This window comes from Macaca mulatta, chromosome 12 (genome assembly GCF_049350105.2).
Source record: "Macaca mulatta isolate MMU2019108-1 chromosome 12, T2T-MMU8v2.0, whole genome shotgun sequence".
Taxonomy (NCBI): Eukaryota; Metazoa; Chordata; class Mammalia; order Primates; family Cercopithecidae; genus Macaca; species Macaca mulatta.
Window position 1 is genome coordinate 64,843,835 of NC_133417.1, and position 18,101 is coordinate 64,861,935.

Consider the following 18,101-nt stretch of genomic DNA (forward strand, 5'->3'; position numbering starts at 1 on the left):
AACTCCTGAATAACATTTAGAAACTTTAAATATATGTGTCATGAATAACCACTTTTAAATAACTTAAATTTCTTTTCAACTCTACTAATAAAAGTAGTTACTACATTATATTTTATACCTCTTAAACCAAAGGCAGCTGGGACTCACCATCTCCAAGGAGGGTTACAAGAAACTCCACCTCTGCTAATGAGGTTATATCTATTAATGCACTGTTATCAGCCTGACAGGAACGCAAAGCCTTATGCCAGGTCTTTTCTTCTTTCTGAAGTTTGTAGCAATTACGATTGTAGGGATTCCAGCCAGGCTCACAGTGGGTAGCATAATATTTCCACGCATCTTTTTCTTTTTAAACCAACAAAAAACAATGTCATTTTCCACAATTATTTTAACATTACTTATTACAGTTTATGTAAATTGCCATTTATATGATTACTTTAAAAATGTGAAAAACAGAAATATACAAAATGACATATATCATGGAATTCTAGATCTTCAGAGTTGAGAAGGGTCTAATCTATGATCTAGATCTAGATCTAGGATAAAATGAACCTCAGTATTTCATTTTCCAGATGAGCTAGTGAAGGTACAAAGAAGTAAGGAGAGGAGGGATGGCAGCAAAATGGCCGATAGAGACACCTGTGTCAGAAGCCTTTGAACAACAGCAATTCCATCTTGTTTAGGGGCTGAGTAAAATAAGGCTGAGACCTACTGAGCTGCATTTCCAGAAGGTCAGGCATTCTACAAGATGAGACAGAAAGTCAACACAAAATACAGGTCACAAAGACCTTGCTGATAAAACAAGCTGCAGTAAAGAAGCTGGCCAAAACTCATCAAAACCAAGATGGTGAGGAAAGTGAGCTCTGGTGATCCTAGCTGCTCATTATATGCTAATTATAATGTATTAGCATGCTAAAAGACACTCCCACCAATGCTATGACAGTTTACAAGCCATGGCAACATCAGGAAGTTACCCTATATGTTCTAAAAGGGGGAGGAACCCTCATTTCCGGAAATGGTATACTCCTTTCCCAGAAAACTCATGAATAATCTACCCCTTGTTTAGCATATAATCGAGAAAGAACTGTAAGTGTAATCAGCTGAGCAGCCCAAGCCGCTGCTCGGCCTCTGGAGTAGCCAATCTTTATTCCTTTACTTTCCTGATAAACTTGCTTTCCTTTTATGGATTCACCTCCAATTCTTTCTTGGGGTCTGGATTGGGACCCCTTTCTGGTAAAACCTGGCACTCATCCCTGCTATAGGAACAGCCAAAGCAACGAATAAATGATTACATTTTCACAAAGGCAGCTGAAAGAGAGTGCTGGAGCACATCAAGGGAGTAGCAGAAACAACATGGAGCACAGAAACCCTTGCCACCTCCACCCCCACAATCTCCCCCAGTCCCGGCTGGAAGCAGCTTAGAGCCAGGAGAGACTTCTCCCTGTAAGGAAAGTATGAGCAAGAGGACCCCAGCAGCCTCCAACACCACCAGGGTCACCTACAGTCCTTGCTACTGGGGACCCCTGCAGCCTTCACAGACACTAAGCCCAGTTGAGGGGGCTGCCTGGAGTCTACAGGACTATGCTTGCCCCAGAGAAAGTTCTGACGCCGTACCCTGTCTCTCTGTGGCCTGTGGGGCTATTGTGCTGCACCATCTTGAAAAAAGAACCACTGCTAGAATGTCATGTTCTGCTCCGGTAGTGAGTAGCCACAGCACTTCTCCATCTTTGAGGCTTTGTAACCACTGCACCACTTCTACCTCGTGGCCCACCAACCCCATGCCAAATTGCTGTGGGGCTCTCACTCTACCTGGCGTGGCCAAGTTGCCATGAGCTGCTCTATTTACCTTTCCTGGTTGTTGCTGTGCCATGCCCCTCAGAGCCTGAGCTGGCTTATCACCCTGCCTCCAAAGAAATGGTGCCTTGGCCTCCCAGAGTAGTCATATTCCCCAGTATGTGTGCTGAAGTGGCGCCCTGCCTCCCAGGGAATCCCTGCCCTGGCTGCCGAGAGCAGTCACACCTCTGGCACCTGAGCTGAAGTGGCTCCCAAATCCAGGGGAAACAGTGCTTTAGCTGCCCAAAGCAGTCATACCCCCCAGCACCTAAGCTGAAGCAGCCCCATCTCATGGGGGAATGGGTGCCTTGGCTGAGCTGAGCAGCTGTGCCTCGTGGGGCTTGGCTGATGTGGTACCCTGCATCCAATGGAAACAGCATTGGCAAGGCTGGGACATCCTGCCCTCCAGGCCAAACAGCTGTAGCACCCTGCTTTCCTGGAACTGGACTAGTCCCACAAAGCCTGAACTGCTGAGGCACCCCGCCTTCCCCGGGAGAGGAGTCATCATTTTGCTGCTCCTTGCCCCCCAGGAAACAGGCCATAGCTATATGCCAACATTCCTGGGTCCTTGTTGCTACTGAACCTGACCTCACAGAGTCTGAGATTCTGCTGTGTCCCACCATCCCAGGGTCCGGAGTCACCACTGCCTGGTGCTTCACCCCTAGAGCTGGAGTTGCCACAGTGCCATACTGGTTCTGGTTCCCAAATTACAGCCGTGCGCTGTTCCCTGGAGCCAAACCTCCAGAGTACCCCTTCTTCCTTGGAGGTAAATATATAGTCAAATTCAGAATGTTCAAATACTGTAATGGTGGTCTGTAAATCATTTATATATCCAGTATGAAGATTAAAGTCAAAATTGTCAAAAATAGGTTGGGCACAGTGGCTCACGGCTGTAATCCCAGCACTTTGGGAGGCTGAGGTGGGAGGATTAGTTGAACCCAGGAGGTCGAGCTATGATCACGCCACCATATTCCAGCCTGGGCAACAGAGCAAGACCCTGTCTCTAAAACATAAATAAATAAGTAAATAAATAAATAAATAACCAAAATGCTAAAACATAACTATAGCTACAATAAATTAAGAAATACACAATATTAAAAGATGTAAATAGTGACATCAAAATTTTAACTATTGGAGGTAGGGTAAAAATCTAGAGTGATTGTATGCAACTAAAGTTAAGCAGTTATCAGTGTAAAACAGTCCATTATAACTACAAGATGTTTTATGTAAGCCATATGATAACCACAAAGAAAAAAAAAAAAAACTATAGCAGATACACAACTGATAAAGAGAAAGGAATTGAAATTTAGCACCACACACACAAAAAAAATCACCAAATCACAAAGGTAAACAATAAGAGAGGAAGAAAGAAAAAAGAATCTATAAAACAAGCAGAAAACAATGAACAAAATGGCAATAGTAAGTCTTTACCTATCAATCATTACTCTGAATGCAAATGGATTAAATTGTCTAATCAAAACACAGAATGACTGAACGGATAAAAGGTTACTAGGAGTCAAAGAGAGAAAATGAGCAGAGGTAGGAAAAAGGATACAAGTAGCAGATCTGTAGGATGAACAAGTCTAAAGGTCTACTGTATAGCATGAGGACTATAGTTAATATAGTGTATTCAGGATTCTTGATAAATGAGTAAACTATAGTTGCTCTTGTCACAGTGGGGGAAATGGGTAACTAAGTGAGATGATGCATGTGTTAATTTGTGTCACTAAAATAACCATTTTACTATATATATATATATCGTATGACATCATATTGTATACTTTGAACATATATAGTATATTTTATTTTAAAAAATAGTAAAAAAGTAAAACAAACAACAACAACAAAACCAAAGAAGTAAAGAGACTTGACAAAGGACATACAATGAAAGCAGGGTGTTGGGACTAGGTATAAAATTTAACAAAGTTGTTCATTTTTGAAACCTTTTTACATTTAAAAGAAGTATTATGGAATACAATTTAAATGGCATTTCAGGGATTTTATACATAGTGTATGGGTGAGGTAGATATTTATCCCCAGCTGAAAAGAGCCTAAAACTCTGATGACTTCCTCTAAAATGGGGATGACAAATAGGTTTCACTTTGAAGACAAGTCTTGAGTGTCCACGGTGTTGCTCTGGGCTGATACGGATGCCAGGTGGGGCTTTCAGGAACACAGTGCCATGATGCTTGGACATTGGAGGGCAGTGGTGATGCACATGCTATATGTTGGTTTTCCTTTCTCGCGAGACTGTCCCCTATCTGATGATGGCATTTTTTGCCTTATTTTATTAACCACAACGAGGTGCCTCCATTAAGAACGAATTTAAACTAAATATGATTTCACTGTGGGAAACAAAACATTCTTTTAAAATTGTTTCTAGGACTCTGACAGCAATTGGAATCATGGCCAAAGAGTGTTAGAATTTTGTATATCATTGACCCCAATGGTTTTCAGCCTAAAAAAGTACTCATGACACCCTTTTTAAACTTGGAATTTTAGGCTGCACGTGGTGGCTCACGCCTGTAATCCCAGCACTTTGGGAGGCTGAGGCGGATGGATAGCCTCAGGTCAGGAGTTCGAGACCAGCCTGGTGAACATGGTGAAACCCTGTTTCTACTAAAAATACAAAAATTAGCTGGGCATGGTGGTAGGTGCCTGTAATCCCAGCTACTTGGGAGGCTGAGGCAGAATTGCTTGAACCCGGGAGGCAGAGGTTGCACTGATCTGAGATCGCGCCATTGCATTCCAGCCTGGGTCACAAAAGCAAGACTTCAATCGATCCGCAGAAGAATGTGTTGAACTTGAAGCAAAGCCAATAATCCAAACGAGCTAACTTAACTACTCCCATTTCTGGTCTTCTGACCTCAATTAGCAGACCAGAAGGATAAATATAACAGAAGAAATGAAGGGTGGCAGGAGGGAATGCAAGATGGCATAAGAAAGAAAGAAAAAATGAAGAGAGAAGGAATGGAGAAAGGAATATGAAAGAAGGAAGAGAGGGAGGGAAAAGGACAATAACAGGTGGTAGCAATTTCAGCAAATTCCTGAAATAATGGACAAATCTCTACATTAAAAAATGGCAAGATGCTTCTTTTTTCCCCAACTTGTACCCCATATTCTACAAAACTTCTAGGCTTAGCTATTTAAAGGAAAATGAAAGTTAAAACCCGATTGTCAGAGACAATATTTAAAAATGATAATTCAGCTTATTATTTTAAATCTAGAGTTTTTCTAATATTTTTGCAATGATTCTTTATAAAATGGTTATATTGGCCGGGCGCGGTGGCTCACGCCTGTAATCCCAGAACTTTGGGAGGCCGAGGAGGGTAGATCACAAGGTCAGGAGATCGAGACCATCCTGGCTAACACGGTGAAACTCCATCTCTACTAACTATACAACAAATTAGCCAGGCGTAGTGGCGGGCGCCTGTACTCCCAGCTACTCAGGAGAGTGAGGCAGGAGGGCTGAGCTTGCAGTGAGCTGAGATTGTGCCACTGCACTCCAGCCTGGACCACAGAGCGAGACTCCGTCTCAAAAGAAAAAAAAAAGTTATATTTTTATCTCTACATTTGGAGTTAAGACATTAATTCTCAGAGAAACTAGAAAGAGGTTATAGACCTGAAAACAGAAATAATTGGACTTCTGGTAGTAGACTGTGATTAGATATTATTTAAGTATTAACTCCATCTAAAAAGTCCTGCATGTGATTTCAGGGAGGAGGGTGTGTTACTAATAAGAGATTCAGAGTGTGCCAGAAAATCAATGAAGTAAATAATTATATAAAATTGTTTTTTAAATTGTGTTTAATTTCTAGGGGAACAATAAATAAAACTCAAAACTAGAATAGAAAAAGAAATGTATCTTATTTTTCTAATACAGAGTGACTAAGAGTGCAAATTTTTTAGAAGAGAGGAAGAAAATGTTTGCTATGCTCGGTTTATTTCAGTTTTTTAGTAAAAACCTAAATGCATTTGTTAAAATCACAGTCCCTTTGACATAGCAGATATTATCTAATTACACATTTTTTCATATAAATATAAACTAGATTTAGCTAAGTTTACATTATGAATTATTAGTAAAAATTAGAGAAATTTACATATATTGAGAGGACAAGTAAACAACACCTAAGAACAACTTAAAATAAAAACACTTACCAACTATTTCATGATCAGTGTGGTTTAGATATTTTTTACATATATATGGCAAGGTGGACTCACAATCCCGACTCCTCCAGGCACTTGGCATAAATGAGCTAAATGTTCCACAGTGATTTTCAACAAATGGCTCAAAATTTACATCTGAAAATACAAAGAGTGTGTTTAATATTAGAAGCAAAAGCAGCTAGTTTAATATATATTGAAATGTAGTTTCAGCATCAAGGGGATAGCCTTTTTGCTTGTCATGTATAGTAAATCCTGTAAAGATGTTATATCCTATAAGATGTTATCCATGATTTTGCAGTTACAGTCCAGGCATGTCAATTAAATGATTTCCCAAAGATTCCAAAAGACCCAATTTTACTATCTTAAAGTAGAGAGATACTTTGCAATTTGTAGCTATTTTTAAAGCAGCAGACTGGAATCTTGGCTTGTACCCAAATTCTCTTGCAACTTTGGCTAAAAAGCTTATCTTCCTGGACTCTATTTTCTTGTTTGGAAAAGCTTGCCTTAAAAGAATTCAGTCAGGTTAAAAAATGTTTACAAACTACTCTCAGAAAAGCATGTCCTATGTGCATGGGAAACGCTGCGGTGTAAGGCTGCAGGATGATGCCACGTGACAAAGGCAAAGAAAACACTGCGGGTACCTGGGCTCCAATTTAGGTAGTTGAGCGGTGTTCCATCAGACCACTGCCAGCCAGCGTGTTCATCCAGCTGATTGAGACCGATCCACACCTCCACTGCCTTACTGCTCATGTGCTCTGAAATGAAAATTATGAAGCTTCAAAAAAAAAAAAAAATCCAGTGTCACACATCTTTCTTGTTCTCCTATTCCTGGATCATGGAGTCAGAAATTAATCCCAGTCAATGATAGGAAAGGTGCAGAGAATGCACGTGGTGCTTCTGAGTGATAAAGCAGGCTCCCACCATCTTGAGAAACAGAGCAGGCTCACTGACAGCTGTTTTTCAACTGTGAATGCTTCATGCGAGTACCCAGAAATGTTGCCTTTCACGGTTGTCAATCTAGACAAGGGTGCATGGTTGCACATTTGAGGCCATCTTACTTGAGTGAGCTCATGAACTTAAAGGTTTTATAGGGTGGAGGAGGAGGTGTGCAGGGTCACTCCCAGAAAGTGAACAGAGGCACATCTTCAAAGGTAAAAAAGTGTGCTGGAGTAGATCAAGGAGGGGTGTACAGTGTGAGAGCCACTAGGAGTTGTCTGCTCAACAGGAGGGACCAGAGTGTCTCGGGGCATCCCTAGCAGGTTGGGACCTAAGGCTGTGTGCAGTGCAAACTAGAGGCTGCTTCCACAGCTTGAGGTGGAGGAAGATTTTATGGCAGGCTGGCTCTGTGGCCCCTCCTCTTAACCAGTCCACTACAACTCTAGGTTTAAGGCAATACTATGTTTGTTAAAGACACTATGAATAAAAACATGCATTGACGTGCAGAAAAACATAGTTATCAAGATTATAGAATTATGGGAATTTTTCTTCAGTTTTTCTTTCTGTGCACCTAAATTTTAAACATTCTTCCAGAACAAATAGGTACTATTTGTGCAGTAAAAATGAGGGTCGGGGGGACCAAAACCCAGTATCAGAAACGTAATGAAAGTGGCAATTTTGTGACGCTTTGAAATGTTGCCATTTACTCTTTTAATCTACAAAGGAGAGCATTGTTCGCTTACAATTCACCTGCTTCAGAGCGCAATGTATTTTTAGTCAGATGCAGGGGTCCTGCCTGAGATTAAGACCCTGACGGATAAGAGTTATAAACAGGGTGACCGTATGCCCCCGTTTTCCTGGAAAGCTCATGGTTCATGCTGGTAGTTCCAGAATAATTATTAATCACAGTCCCTTTTACTATCAAAAGAGTCTCAGTTTGGATGATAGACTGTATGATTACCCAGGTTGTGAAGGTCATTGTAGTCATATAACAAGGCTGCAGCATCCTCAGCGACTAGACATTTCAATACAATTGTGAAAAACTCAAAGAGCCTAACCCATTTAGGAAAAGAGAAAAAGGTGCTTTATAATTTTGAGATCCCCAGAAATCAATAAACAGAAACAGCATCCTATACGTGGGTTTCACCCTTCCAAGTTTCCATGGCATTCACATGGAATCTCTTTCTAATGTCCATTTGATTATTCCTTTCAATAGCACCATTTGATTAAATCATTTAGCAGGTCTTATGATGATAAGAAGTGAAATGGATTGACAAGGCAGGGAGTAATTTTCACATTTCACATCCAGGCAAGTGCCAAGTGATATTTTAAAATCTAGTTAAAATATTAAAACGTGAATTATTCTTATCTTAGAATTATTTTGAATACCCATTGTGCAATTGTTTCAATAATGCAGATAAAAAATCATTGTGCAATTTATAATCGATGTCTGAAGGCACAAAAAACCATCTATTTATCTTTATGACTAAGCTGGCCCACAATACTGAAATAAGAAACTAGAATTTAAATTCCTTTGGATATTTCTTGGCATTCATGACAGCTTAGATAATTCCTTGTACCATAGTACATGTTCACCAGAATTAGCAAGAAACATTAGATTATTTTCATCATTAAAAAATACCTTGGTTGGAATGAACAAGTTTCTGTCTTTATGAACAGACTTCTGTTTTTCCAAACAATTCCCAAAGACTAAATATAGAACTGAGGTAGTTAAAGCAAAGTCCCTGACATGTCTTATTTTTTTAAATTGTTATTCAAATTTGATGAATAACTCCAGACCTTCTCATGACAGATCCTGGCAGTTAAGATAGATAATTGTAATTCATAAATGGCATGTAAACTTTTATATGAAAACCATTTCAGGCTTATAATGATTTTGAAAATTGATGTTTTCCTGCACTATGACTTACTCAAATCAAATTCAATAATAATTTCTGACTTTTGCACAGCTGTGGGGAAAGGGTAGGCACACATTGCTCATTCATTTCTTACAATCCTTCTGGAAGATATTAATGACTTAAAAAGCTTTAAAGTGTGCTTACTTTTCCATCCAGTGAACACACTTCTGCAAACTTATAAAAAATAATTGGGGAGGTATGCACAAAGCTATGTGCAGGGATGGTTTACAATATCAACAAATAAATAAATAAAAAACAAATGGTTTCATCAATATATCTCTAGTAAAAGGAGATTCGATCAATGTATTACCACTAACCTATACTACTATGTAACCATTAAAAATTATTATGTAGATCTATATTTATAGATACAGGCAAATGTTCATTATATGCAGGTAAATAAAATAACCAGATTACCAAACTGTGTACATAGTTGTTGCTAAATGGTTAACACACACTGAGTGTTTGTTATGTGTGCCAGGCACTTTTCTATGATTTCACCTGTATTAAAATATGTAATCCACACAAGGAATTTGCATTATTATTATTTCCACTTGGTAGAGGGGGAAATTGAGGCACAGAGCGGTTAAATCACTTGCTTGAGTAACCCTGCTACTCAAGTGGTAGAGGCAGGATTCAAACCCAGGTGGCTCCCTGCTCTTCTAACCACTGTGCAATAGCTGCCATGTTTTTATTTATTTTTATTTTTTATTTATGTATTTATGTATTTTGATATGGAGTCTGGTTCTGCAGCCCGGGCTGGAGTGCAATGGCATGATCTTGGCTCACTGCATCCTCTACCTCCCAGGTTCAAGTGATTCTCCTGCCTCAGTCTCCTTAGTAGCTGGGACTACGGGTGTATGCCACCACATCCGGCAAATTTTTGTATTTTTAGTAGAGAGAGGGTTTCACCATGTTGGCCAGGCTGGTCTCGAACTCTTGGCCTCAACTGATTCACCCACCTTGGCCTCCCATAGTGCTGGGATTACAAGTGTGAGCCACTGCGCCTGGCTGCTGCCATGTTTTCATATAATACCATTTTTAATATAGACTATGTATGTACACATGCATTTATATGTTTTTGCAGAGAAAACAGTTATCTCTGGATTACAGAACTATGGGAACTTTTTCATTGGTTTTTCTTTCTATATATCTGAATTTCACAAATTATTCTAAAATAAACATGGACTACATATGCAATAATATTTGGAAAAAAGTGGCATCAAAAACTGTTAATGAAAGTGACTAATTTTGTGATATTTTCTAATGTTTCCACAAGTTTTTAAAGAGGTGTGCGTACACACATACAAATACATTTAATCTATAAAGGAAAAGTAAGAGGAGAGTGTAGGAAATGAGTGAAACACAAGTCTTAGTTTACTGGCACAATTCTTTTAACACATTATTGTCTATACTGTTAGTTAACATATATGTGCTTTTGCTTTTCCCACCAAAGTTTAAGATTTTGTTTTTGGGACCCACCAAAAGGCCTATGATGTACCTGCACATGGTGAATGATACGTAAGATTTCGTTTAATTAATAAAATGCTTAATGATTTATTAATGGAAATGGAATGGCTAAGATCTCTAGAAGAGCAAGAAATAGCCCTTAAATTTAGAAATCTTCCTGATTCACCTGTTAGAACTGCAACTCTCCTGAGTCCCTTGCTGTGGCCTCAAATTCTCTTCTCCAAGGGGGAGAAAATAAGAAAGACATCACTGGATGCCAAATGGAATCACTCAAGGTTCATGGAAACATTTTGGGTGAGAGTTTTGGGCCATATTAAGGAAAGAAAAATATTTTCTAAGAGCTTTTTTTTCAGAATATATTTTTGTATATGTGAAATCAGTTAACAACAGTCTTTTTATTGTATCAGTATCAATGTGCATCATCCACCTACTTACCCCTTACGAAATTTTCTTCAGTTTCATCTGTAATACTTAACAGAGCACCTCCTTGCATCTGGCATGAAGAATGTGCCTCGCTCCAAGAGAGAGATGAAAGCAGGTTGAACTGGTAACAAATGTGTGAATTGAGGTCCTTCTCCCAAATAGTATCACAGCTTACTTCTGCAGAGGCTGGAAACAACGGCCGTTAAATCATCCAAGTCTTATTTTATCTATACAGCAACATATTTGTAACATAAATCTGAACGGAATTATTCCATCTTGCAATCTCTAAAACTTCAGTGCCTTATCTATTCTTGATTAGATCTTTATGATAAAATCTGCATTGCCATCCCATTGTTAAGATACGGTTAAACTCTTTCATGATTTACCTAAGGAAATATAAGAAATCACCTATGAAGAAGCTATAATCCTTTCCAGAGTAATAATAGGAACCAGTTTTAAGAGAAGGAAATGGAAGCGAAGTATTTGTGAAAATAAGATCTGAGTTCTTTTGTTATTTAGAACTTTACATTGAATTAATTTTCGTATAAGGAGTAAGGAAAGGATCCAGTTTCAGCTTTCTACTTATGGCTAGCCAATTTTCCCAGCACCATTTATTAAATAGGGAATCCTTTCCCCATTTCTTGTTTCTCTCAGGTTTGTCAAAGATCAGATGGCTGTAGATGTGTGGTATTATTTCTGAGGACTCTGTTCTGTTCCATTGGTCTATATCTCTGTTTTGGTACCAGTACCATGCTGTTTTGGTTACTGTAGCCTTGTAGTATAGTTTGAAGTCAGGTAGCGTGATGCCTCCAGCTTTGTTCTTTTGACTTAGGGTTGTCTTGGAGATGCGGGCTCTTTTTGGTTCCATATGAACTTTAAAGCAGTTTTTTCCAATTCTGTGAAGAAACTCATTGGTAGCTTGATGGGGATGGCACTGAATCTATAAATTACCTTGGGCAGTATGGCCATTTTCACGATATTGATTCTTCCTATCCATGAGCATGGTATGTTCTTCCATTTGTTTGTGTCCTCTTTTATTTCACTGAGCAGTGGTTTGTAGTTCTCCTTGAAGAGGTCCTTTACATCCCTTGTAAGTTGGATTCCTAGGTATTTTATTCTCTTTGAAGCAATTGTGAATGGAAGTTCATTCCTGATTTGGCTCTCTGTTTGTCTGTTACTGGTGTATAAGAATGCTTGTGATTTTTGCACATTAATTTTGTATCCTGAGACTTTGCTGAAGTTGCTTATCAGCTTAAGGAGATTTTGGGCTGAGACAATGGGGTTTTCTAAAGACACATGCACACGTATGTTTATTGCAGCACTATTCACAATAGCAAAGACTTGGAATCAACCCAAATGTCCATCAGTGACAGATTGGATTAAGAAAATGTGGCACATATACACCATGGAATACTATGCAGCCATCAAAAAGGATGAGTTTGTGTCCTTTGTAGGGACATGGATGCAGCTGCAAACCATCATTCTTAGCAAACTATCACAAGAACAGAAAACCAAACACCGCATGTTCTCACTCATAGGTGGGAACTGAACAATGAGATCACTTGGACTCAGGAAGGGGAACATCACACACCGGGGCCTATCATGGGGAGGGGGGAGGGGGGAGGGATTGCATTGGGAGTTATACCTGATGTAAATGACGAGTTGATGGGTGCAGCACACCAACATGGCACAAGTATACATATGTAACAAAACTGCACGTTATGCACATGTACCCTACAACTTAAAGTATAATAATAATAAATAAATTAAAAAAAAAAAAGAACTTTACATTGAAAACTTGTGTCTTTAAAAGTTCATTTTAGTGGATACAAATGTTATTTCAAAGGCATTTCTTCCCAAATACAAAATGCTAAAACAAAAGGATAGAGTAGGAATATAAGTCAATAGTAAACACAAGTTTTCAAATAAACATCAAGCACCGGAACACTGACATATAGTTTAAGAAAATTCTTTCAGCCAAGACGAATAGAAGCAAGATCCACTTGTAAGACACTGGCCGAAGACTGCATAGTATGCTCAAAAGTAAATTAAATAAAGTATGAAATGTGGAGCTGAAGTCCGAAGTGTTTTGAAATAACAGAAAATTAAGACTGAGTTTGGGTGCTTTTGCTAACATTTTAAATCAAACTCCAAGGTGAAAAAAGTAGCCACAATAATGACCGGAAATCAAACTCAAACAGAAAATATCAGAATGCAGAGAATGTGAGCCATACTGCAGCATGACTGAAAATGACTGACAGATAACCAGCTGAAATCTAGGACAGCCTTTCCCAAAGTGTGATCCCCAAAGTAAGACAACTTTAAGAGGCTCCCCAAGAAAATCTGAGACACAATGCATGCATAGGGTTCTCTGGGAAATTCACAACAAATATTAGCATATTCAAGGCTCTGAGAAGTTTTGGAGGAAACAAACATGCTTAATTTTAATTCAGTGCACTTCAAACTTATTTGACAATAAAATCTGTTTTGTTTGTCTTTTTCTCCCTCATAACACTTAGATGGTCCCCTTGGGATATGTGGAAAGTTTATTTTCATGTCTGGTTGCAACACACATTCCAGAGGTTTTAAATCACATATAAATCTAAGGCTGTCTATAGAGTTTCCTGACTGATACATGTGTTTATAGAAGGATCCAAGATTAAAGGAAGGCAGAAGACAAGGCTATCACCAAGTAACACTCAAGGGAAGGAAAAAAAAGAAAGGAAAAAGAGAAGGGAAATTTTCAGTAACCATTTTGCCCTGGTGGCTGAAATTTCCCAATTGAGATGGAATCCTTGATTGTTTTCAGTTAAAATGCTAGGCCTTCCCTGAGATGGACAATATGCTACTACGTGTTATGAGACACTAGTTCAGCCATACTCACCCACCATGACAGCTGAGACCATGATGGGGGAGCGGGGGTGTGTTCATAGTTTTGGCGTGCATAAGAATCATTTAGGACAGTCACAGTGGCTCATGCCTGTAATTCTAGCACTTTGGGAGGCTGAAGTGGGAGGATCACTTGAAGTCAGGAGTTCGAGACCCGCCAGGTCAACAAAGCGAGACCCTATTGCTACAAAAAGAGAAAGAAAGAGGCTGGGTGTGGTGGCTCATGTCTGTAATCCCAGCCCTTTGGGAAGCTGAGCCCAGGAGTTCAAGACCAGCCTGGGCAACATGGTGAAAATTTTTTGAGTGCTGACATGACACCACTTGATCTTGTGTGATGGGTTTTGGTCAATACTTTGTTTCATGCACAAAATTATTTTAAATATTGTATAAAATTACCTTCAGGCTATGGGTATAATGTATATATGAAACATAAATGAATTCTGTCTTTACACTTGGCTCCTGTGCCCAAGAAATCTTATTATGTATATGCAAATATCCTAAAATCAGAAATCCAAAACACTTTTGGGCCCAAGAATTTTGGATAAGGGATACTCAGCCTGTATAAGAATTTGTACTTCTGTACAGGCAGACACAGGTCTTTTCTCTGCTTCTCTAGGTGGACTGCACGTCACTCCATGGATCTCATTTGTAAGTTGTAAGTAACAAATGGAATGAAAATGTTGTCGTAGACACTGTGATGTGCTGCTCTTTAAGGATTGCTTTGGCAGAAGAGTCTCTTTGCCCATTGTCACTCTCCCTTCCCAAGGGCAGTTGACAGACCATGACTGGTCAATGCAGTGATATACTTAGCCCCCGTCTCCCAACAAGGGGCAACTCTGAAGGGTCACCCCAGCTTGAGAACTCTGAATAGAGTTGGTCTAGGGGCCGTCAGGCCTGCATCAGAGCCTCCTCTGTGCAATCCTGCTCTCTTCCCTTCCTTTCCACATGAACTGATCCTGAAGGGGCTCCCCAAGAACATCCCACATGTTAACCTTTGGCTTAAAGACTGCTCCCCGGGAACCCACCACGTTCCACAGGCTCCCACCTTGACCTGGGCATTTGCACTTACATATAGTCTCTCCTTCCAAGCCACAGAAAACGCAGGATCAAAGGCTGGCGTTTCAGGTATGTTTATTATTCTGGAAAAATTCTAATCTAAGGGCTAGAATCCTATTGTTATATTCTTTACATCTTTGATTGTCTTTATATCATCTCTTCTATTGTTAAATTATGAGCTCCAGGGAAGCAATCGTGTCATATATAACTGAGTCTCCTAGTACATGATGAGAGATTACCAAAATCTTTTTCATGGTGTTATATAAATAGGTGATTTCCCCCTCCTAAACTACATCTCTTTTTTAATGAACTGAAGTGCATACGTAGAATGATTTGGGACGTGTTTCATCCTCTTTTAATTTCCCACTTAGTCTCTCATCCACTCAATCTAGCCATTAATGTATATCTTGTTTAAGGCCATCAATGACCCCTGTGTTGCCAAATTCAGCAACTGTTAGTTTGAGACTTTATCAAACAAGGCCCTTCATCAGCACTTGGCAGGCTGAGTTCCCTCTCCATGCTGATTTACTCTCTTTGCCTGACTTCCCATGCCAGGCTACCCTTAAACCTCCCTGGCTGCCCCCTTTCAGTCTCCCTTGCTGATTTATTCTTCTCTACTCAAATTAAATGTTGGAGGCCTCCAGACTTGGCCCTGAGCCCCCTTCCTTTCTATTCTACACATTCTTTCTGCACATGGCTATCTAACCTGTTCTCATGGGTCCATTTCCTATAACTTCCAAATACATAGAGATCATTACATCTACCTACCTAGTCCACATCTCCACATAACTGACTCACATATAACATGTGCCAACCTGAATAGTATTTAATTTTCTTTTCCAACTGTATATCTCCATAAACTTAGCTATGCATGTCAGAAACATGGAGTCTGAATTAATGTCTCACTTTTTCTCCTAGCCTCCAAGTTCTCAGGAGTGAGAAGTCCTACTCCTGGTTAAAAACCTATATGTGATTCTTGAGGCCTGACCATAGGCAGTTACAAAGGCTTTACCTGGCAGGCCTCATGGGGGAAAGCTGCCCCTACTCCAGACTTGGTGCTGAGCTGGCACACTGCAGTTTCTAAAGAGAGTCATAGTTAAGGTTCAGGCCCCTCAGGCCCATCGTGCTCTGTGTTATTTGCATTTCTGGCACAGGTGCCTTCCGCTCCTACGTCTCTTTGTGTGTGAGGCCTTGGGCCAAGGTCCTCTTCAGGTGCCTCTGCCGAGGCTGGTATGGAGCGGGAAGGAGAGGAACCTTGAAGACACTTTTTCCCCACTCTGACTCAGTGCTCAGTACTTTCCGACTCCTAGCTCCTCCCCTCACCTTACCCCAACCCAGAATCTATACAACTGAAAAGCCTTTGTTGTTGTTGTTGTTGTTGAGGGGTCTCTCAACGGTGAGCTGAGCTGAACTCCACGTCTGTGCGGATCCACTGACCCTGGATGGCGGTGCTGTTCCCTGGGGAAAAATGGAACAGGGGGAGGTGGCGAATTCTTCTTTTATTCTCTTCATTATACCATCGTAGTGAGTGATGAGCAGCCTAACACCTTCAGTTTTGGTTTGTTGCTTTAATTAGCTACTCCAACACATGACAGCTCAGCTGTCTCCAGCCCAGCTAAGCTCCTGACAACCAGGTCCTGTTCAGTTTATCTACAAGTTAGATCTTCAATACATCCACATTTCTCCAATCCCCTTGCTGCCACCTAACTGAAGCCACCACTATTCCTGGCCCAGACTATTGCTCTAGCCTTCTAACTGGTCTGCAGGATTTGCCTATTGCTCCCTTCCAAGCCATTCAGTATAATGGAACCAGAGTAATCCTTAAATATCTTTTTTAAAAAAAATCATCACTGCCCTGCTTAAAACCCTTTGATGGCTTTCTTTTGCACTTAGAATTAGGTAAGTCCTTACATTTATGACACTCTGAACTATCTAGCCTGTCCAGGAGTTGGGCTCTGTCTGCCCTTTCAGAGTATCTTGTTTCTCTCTCCTTCAATCACTGTACTCTTGCCATGTTGACTTCCTTAGATTTCAATAACCTCTTTCCCCCTTCAAAACCTTCAGATATTTGGCCAGTGACATGCTGAGGGCTGGGGGTGGAGGAGCAGTCAGCCTGGACAGGTGGGCATATTTGATCGATGACATTGGAAGTGTTAGAGCATGTGCATGGTGAATCAAAAGCATGCTGTCTTTTACTTGGTTTTATTATTATTTTTTAGTTCTATTTAAACCATATACCCCCTTTATTGCCTGCATGCTATGCTGACCACTCCCTCTCCCCTTTGTACATGGCTGCATCATGCATCTCTGTGTGAATATCTAATTCCCTCACTTTCCATTTTGACAACTTCTACTCATCTCTTGGGAAGTTCAAATACAACTTCCTCAGGAAAACCTTCCATGACTCCCAATTTTAATTTTGGTTTCTCACTTATAATACTGTATTTTCTTAAGGTAGAACCCATGACAAACTGTAATTATATATTAATTTGGGTATTATACTTGAATGTGAATGTCATCAGGGCAGGCACGATGACTTTCATATTTCACATTCACAGTTATAACCCCAGGAGCCAGAGAAGTCCCTGGCACATAGTAGGTGTTCAATACCTGTTTGTTAAATGGATAAATGAATCAATGGTCTGTGGAAATGGAGGTCAAGGTCAGGTCAGGCATGCATTGTTGTAGAAGACAAGAAGAGACAGCGCCCTGAAGAAGGCATAGACAATTCTTTTGCGAATTCTCTTTACTTAGAGAATGAGAGAGAGAGGTGTTTTCAGGAGGCAGAAATGGGAATGAAAGAATTGCATCATTTTTAAGATGTTATTTTAAGACTCACACAGGGCTAACTGCTAAGGAAAAGGGCCCAGCAAAGAAGCACCGGGGGTGTGCACTGGAATCACCTAGAAGTTTGTTAAAACACAGATTGCTGGGCTGCACTTCTAGAATTTCTGATATGATGGTCTAGGGTGTGACTGCTACTTGCATTTCTAGCCAGCTCCCAGGGAATTCCAACGCTGCTGGAACGGGGACCACACACTGAGAACCATTGAGATACAGGTTAGAGAAGGTTGGATGGGGTGCTCCAGAGTCCAGGTGGGGAGACTTGGCCTACATAGGAGGAGGAACATCATCCTCGTGCATAAAAGGAAGGAAATAAGGATGGGCACAGACGCAGGTAGGCTTAAAGACGAGGGAGCAGGAAGTTGCCAAACTGCCTGTCTGATGGATCTTTTTGCCATTATGAGGTAGGAATTGAGGTCACCTACTGAGAATCAGAAAGGAGACTGGAAGGTAGGGTTAGAAGTTAAAGGAGAATAGAGAGGTTGGCAGGGTCGTCGTGGGGTGTGAGAGCTGCATGATAGAAACACATAGCATTGCTGATTCATGTTGAGGGCTCAGGAGAGAGCA

The 18,101-nt window shown here is 40.3% G+C and overlaps 1 protein-coding gene across 7 annotated transcripts in view; it reads right to left on the reverse strand.

The window, feature by feature from the left end:
* Nucleotides 1-18,101, reverse strand: part of PLA2R1 (phospholipase A2 receptor 1) — a 128,026-nt gene that overhangs the window by 85,709 nt on the left and 24,216 nt on the right. For 6 of the 7 annotated variants that reach the window (XM_077957093.1, XM_015110225.3, XM_077957096.1 and 3 more), the window contains 4 exons: nucleotides 10,758-10,931; nucleotides 6,639-6,752; nucleotides 5,989-6,132; nucleotides 148-342 (listed from right to left, as the gene is read on the reverse strand). In XM_077957093.1, the coding sequence (XP_077813219.1) occupies nucleotides 148-342; nucleotides 5,989-6,132; nucleotides 6,639-6,752; nucleotides 10,758-10,931 (627 nt within the window). The remainder of the gene's footprint in view (nucleotides 1-147; nucleotides 343-5,988; nucleotides 6,133-6,638; nucleotides 6,753-10,757; nucleotides 10,932-18,101) is intronic. The other variant, XM_077957094.1, reaches the window with a different exon arrangement.